Source organism: Peromyscus eremicus, chromosome 22, assembly GCF_949786415.1.
Source record: "Peromyscus eremicus chromosome 22, PerEre_H2_v1, whole genome shotgun sequence".
Taxonomy (NCBI): domain Eukaryota; kingdom Metazoa; phylum Chordata; class Mammalia; order Rodentia; family Cricetidae; genus Peromyscus; species Peromyscus eremicus.
The window spans coordinates 31,131,177-31,137,176 of NC_081437.1; the positions used below are offsets into that span (position 1 = coordinate 31,131,177).

The window sequence follows — 6,000 nt, forward strand, 5'->3', positions numbered from 1 at the left end:
TGCCTTCACTATCCGAGTCATCTCATAGACCTCCCATTGTGATCTTCTACCACATATGTGTGCATTGCACAACATATGTTCCTTTCTGCACACACTTGATGATATGATATTTAATATACCCTTACGGTTTACATGAAAAGAATTGATCAGTCTTCACTTGGGGTGCCTGGCAATCACCAGTAGTCCACGTAATATCTGACTGTTAGTTTAGTTAGCTGGCTGGTCAGCTTTTAATCCAATACGCAGCCACAAACTCACCATCCTGAAGCATGCTGAGACTTTAATACAATCTGTACCTTACCACACAGCCATAGCCCTGCCTCTTCTCTTGCTTCTTCCTCTCTTCCTTCCCCACTCCTTCATTTCCCTTTTTCCTATCACCTCATTGTACTTAACGTGTTGTCCTACAAAGAAATCTTATTCCTGTTTAATTTAGGATCTCTGACCTTACATTTGTACGTGTGTTTTTAGCATTGCTGGAGTTCAACCGTCTCAATGGTAAACATGCCGTAGCTCCATTTTCCATGTTCCCGAGGATGGGCATTTGGGTTGCTTCCCAGTCTCATCATTGTGAACAGAGCAGCTATGAACATGCCCCTTCTTGAGCACTTGTAAGAGTGGAGGTGCTGGCTCAGAGGTGGTGGGTGATAAATGCTCAGCCCCAGAGATAAAGGTGCTCGAAGCGCTACATAAACCTCCCACGCATGGATACACACCTGGATAGTTCACATAGCTCACACTGACATTTGTTATAATAAAATAATAAAAAGCGACATTTTCTACTTGGTATTTCAGTCAGAAAAGGTTAAAAAAAACCCCGCATCTCTCCCGCCAGTGTAACATTATGTAAGTGTCTGTCCACAAGATGGAATGCCCTAGATTATGCCAGGGGCACTGTGATTCACAAACTCAAGCAAACCCAAGCAACACCCCTGCAGCAGAAACTGTACTTTGATGATAGCCGATATCCATGGAAAGATTAGCGTCTAAGCAGTAGAAAGTATTTAGTCCATGGGTAAACATTGATGATTCGATACATGTAATACCTTCTTCTCAATGAGCTGTGTTGGGACTTTGAATCCTTACCTGCAGCTAGAACCTTTCATGGTGAAAAATTGCTCACAGGTACATTCTCTTTAAGGAAAAAATACGTGTACATCTACATATTTGTCTATGCATGTATGATCACCAGCAGACACTATCTCGGGGGTTTTTATGGCACTTGCAGCAGGGGCTATCACCATCTAAAACTATATTCAGTGTTTTAACAACTATTTTTTCTTGTTCAGAACTTGCCTCACTTATCTGTAGAAACCCCCCCCCCCACACATGCATAGACACACACACACACACACACACACACACACACACACACACACACACCCCTCTGCATCAAAACAGCGGCGTAAAGGTTAGAATGGAAAGCCTCCACAGTTGAAGTTAACCAGCTAGATCTTGTTTGGAAGGAGAAGCCATTGGAATTGTGTACCTTCACGTACAGCTGCTGGAACTCCTCAAGGTTCAGCCTCCCGCTCGGACAGTCCTTCAGGAACCCCTTGTACCACTGCTTGAGCTCATGCTCGTTGAACTCGGTGCTCTTCACCAGGTCCTCCATGACTTCGGGGGCCAGTTTGCTATTCTGTTTCCCCATTGTGCCTGCGGAGAACCACAAACCACATCAATGCAGGTCACCGCAGTGGCCAGAACTCACTTCTGCCCATTAGATCACAGACTCCCCAGGTCTGCCTCCTTCCACTTGGTGTTCGAGTATAGACAGGGACAGGAAAACCCCTTTGGATAAGCCTGAGGTCTGGGCAGCTCATCCTTCCCATCATCATGTCACCTGTCACGAGGTATTGACTTTCCCGTGGAAACCAGGCAACCGTCGTCCATGATGTTCGAGTCAGGTATATGGAAGCTTGTGGGTTACTGCCGTGAGTTACGGTTCAGTTACTAGTGCTTGACAGCTAAGCATCTAATTCTACATTTAACTTGCAGAGATATTGGGAGAGAGATGGACAAGAACCGTGGAAGGACTTTATAATAAAAGTTTGAAAATCGATTTGGAAAACCTGATCATCTATCGTAGTGCCTCGGTTGGTCTAGTTCCCAAGTCCTGGGTTTTTTTTTGTTTTTGTTTTTTTTTTCTCTAATGAAAACAGCTCATTTTGACTATCACAGTAATTCTTACTCTTTGGTTACTCTTTTCTTACAAATTGGTTAGTGAATTTTCATCGACTAGATTTCATCCTGTCATTTTTAATCTTTCGAAGTTCAAATGCCAGTGTCTGAAGCCATGTCTCCAACATGAACTGCAAGTTTGTATGGTCAAGAGCAGAGTGGAGAGTAGGAGGATATGACAGGTCCAGAACCTTCAGCTTGTCACCTTGATTTGTAGTTAACTACGTGTGTTAGATACAGAAATATTAATTACCATCCTCTTTCAATTCTTCTTAAAATAAATTAACAGATGTAACAGAATCCAGATTTACTGTGATGGCTAATTAAGAAGCAAATAAAAAGAATAACTTAAAACTAAAATAGTTGTATTTTTACTGGATAATTAATATTTTAAATCCTTTTATATTGAGAGCTGCTGGTAGCCAAAGACCATGGGAGTATACAACAAGAAATACCCAATTCGTTCAAAAGGCAGCAATTCCATAATGCCTCGGATGATGGTTTTCTCTAACAGAACCCTTGGTTCTGATAGGTTGACCTTCTGAACACTAGTTGTCACCTGCTGTATACTCCCATGGCCTTTTGAAACCAACAGCTCTCAATATCTTTAATGTTGTTGTTTTATTATAATAAGATAATTAAACTGTGGCCAATCGGCCAGAGAGTGGCTGAAGAAAAAATTCATGAAAGTCTGAGGACACATCAGAAAGAGATAAGTACCAGAAGATGTTTAAGATCTAGCTAGCAGGGTGATTTAGGTTTGAAAGAATGTATTCAAGTGGACCAGTTATTCCATGTGCTCTAAGCAGGTCTGTACTTGCAACAGCCCTGAGGGGACAATGTCATCTCATACTTTACTATTGTAATTATTTTAATCTGCTCCAAAAGCAGATCCTGCACCCTTCATCAGTAACCTGCCCTGACATTGAACAGGTCTTCCACTGTAATGAAACCAAACCAGGCTGCCTTACTTCCAGGAAAGTTTCCACCTTGGCGTCATCCCAGCAGCATAGAGCCATTCAGAGGACACTTTCGGAGGGCCAGTTATTTTCCAAGCTCCTCTGTTTGACAAAGGGGCTCTGGGATCAGCAACCCTGCCCCTTATCAGCGAGCCTTTCTATTTAGTGTTGCTTTGAATTTCCCTTCTAAGTCTTTTATTAGCAACTGTCTCTTAATTATAAGTTACTGTGGCATTCCACAGCTGGATGTGGAAATCAAGTGGGTACTCAGGTGTGAGATTTAATTAATCTAGGTAAGAAAACTGTAATTTACCGTTAGCCTCAGAATCAAAAGATGGACTGCCAAAACTCTCAGACTATTACTTTGTTCTTTTCTTTTTTTTTTTTTTTAGAAAGATATCAACCTTCATTATTGATTAGAATCCAATCTCACAATAGTAACTACTGAATATATAATGTTGGCTTGGAGAAGGCCCTAAATCAACCTGTGGGTCACAACCTCCTTGGGGGCTGAATGACCCTTTCACAGGAGTTGCCTAAGACCATCATAAAACACAGATATTTACATTATGACTCATAACAGTAGCAAAATTACAGTTATGAAGTAGCAATGAAAATAATTTTATGATTGGGGGGAGTCACCACAACGTGAGGAACTGTATTAAAGGGTCACAGCATTAGGAAGGCTGAGAATCACTGGCCTAGATGGAGCAATTCACATACTTCAACAAGGACCAGGACATCTCCCCAAGACTCAGAACACTGTGGTAATTTCTACAGGATCACACAACCAAGGAAATGCAGAGCTGGAGTATGAATCTGGATTTATGAGACTAGAGTGCATCAGCAGAGATACGCAAGGGGATGGAAGTGTCTCTGGAATGGAAGAGGAGGAGCAGAAGTAAGAGAGTCAGAGAGATCTGAATCACTTTAAAGAAGGGAAAAAAGAGAGATGGGTCGTGTTGCTGGATTGGCTGGCCTGTTAGAGAAAGATTTACCGAAATCACACTTGGCAGATATGTATTAATTAATCATGAGAAATAGGTTAAAAGTTATGAGAAACCACACCCCAAATACCTGTAGAAACTCAGCAGTGTATCAGGTTAAGAGAAAATGGATTCTCCATGGATCATTTGCGATGCCTTAAGCTGTTCTCACTGGCTGGGAGGGGATGAATACCTCTTTCACATACAAGGGGCATTGTCAGGACCGTGAGTCATAATTCTGGAGAACCAAGTGCATAACTTCATGCCTTTTGGTTACAGTCACGGTCAACGTTATTGCCCAGGTGTGCCCAGAGTGGGTGGATCATGCACAAAGTCCTGTTATGGCCTGCTCTAGTCACTGTGCCACTGTCCCTGTCCCCCCAACTCCCAACCCAGGCCTCATCAGGCTCTCCTCCCTCCTCCCTCCCCAGGTTCTATCCTAACTTCCCACAGTGCATAGTTGCTTGAATAAAACTTTGAGCCATTAACCTCAAACCTCAGCACGTCCCCCCCCCTCGTGTCCCCAGCCCACAGCCCCATTTCCTGAGCACAGCATATGCTCTGCCTCTTGCCAAGTAGCCTCACTTTCTTCTGGTCTGTTGTTTCACGCCTTCTGGTCTGTTGTTTCATGCCGTAGGGTAACAATAATGAGCGGTTACAGGTTTCAGAGCTTGTACGTTGCAGACTTCCAGGTTCCCTAGAATGTTGTCCCCCTTTGTCATTTTAGCCAATTCCTTTCTTTTCGTTTAAGTAACCTCAGCTCACATCTCACCTCTTCTGTAAGACCTTCGTGGTGGAGTTGCCCTCCATCCCAGGTTCCCCTTTCTCTTGGTATAGCTTCCATGATCCTTATTTTCCTACTGGATTTTCTTTTTCTTTTTTTGTTTCTTTTTGTTTGTTTGTTTTTTGGGAGGGGGGAGAAAGGGAGGGAGGGAGGGAGGGAGAGAGAGAGAGAGAGAGAGAGAGAGAGAGAGAGAGAGAGAGAGAGACAGAGTCAGAGACAGAGACAGAGACAGAGACAGAGGTGAAGGATGACTGTGTTTGCATTCTTGGTAATTCCTATTAGATGTTCCACAAACACATTTTGAGGGAATCAGTAGTAAGGCAGACTCACATATCTGATCTGCATTTTCCCAGAGAAGTCAGTCTCATCTCGATTTGAAGAGAGTTGATGAACTCATAAGTCTGAGATACAGCCCACAGGTGGCAGAAATGCTTTGCTTAACTCAGTGGAAATTAGCCTGCCCTGCTAAAGATGGGTTACCTGTTTGTTCTCATCTGCTATTTCTGCATGCCTTAATGGCAGAGTCATCTTTTACCTCAGTATCCCTGGGGGCCGATAGAAAGATGGTGTGTAGCAAGGTTTTTTAAATGAATGGGTGTGCATGACTTAATGCTTCCAACTCATGGACTTTTCATTCTGGCCTATAGTGATATGAGCCAAGTACTCTTTCTTGTTATAGAACCAGAATGGCAGAAAAAGAAAAAAATGACAACAAGCCTTAGAATATTCCCTAGCAGAGTTCCCATGACATACAGTGTCTCCAACTTACTCTGTGATCTTGGGAGGATTCACCTTCCCTCTCACTCACTCTTTCCACTTAGAAAGAGAACAAGTTGGGTCAAGCGATCTTTGGGGCTCCCCTAGCTCCACCGCTGTCTGATTGGCTGCGCACATTTTTCTAACTCTGAAAGTATGAATCACAGACTTCAGACCGGCTTGTGTCGGCACATGTCCATTCTGTATTTTTACCTGAGAATCCGTCAGCACTTGAGCATTTTTGTTACCCAAGAAGGGAGGGGACAGAAACCTGTTTTACTTTTAAGCTGGTGTTCCAGTCAATAAGGGAAAACCCAGACCCGCCCACGACCAA

At 43.1% G+C, this 6,000-nt stretch overlaps 1 protein-coding gene across 1 annotated transcript in view; it reads right to left on the reverse strand.

The window, feature by feature from the left end:
• Vsnl1 (visinin like 1) overlaps positions 1-1,651 on the reverse strand; it is a 59,367-nt gene extending 57,716 nt beyond the window's left edge. The window contains exon 1 of the mRNA XM_059248511.1: positions 1,490-1,651. Within this exon, the coding sequence (XP_059104494.1) occupies positions 1,490-1,651 (162 nt within the window). The remainder of the gene's footprint in view (positions 1-1,489) is intronic.
• Positions 1,652-6,000: the final 4,349 nt, after the last annotated feature.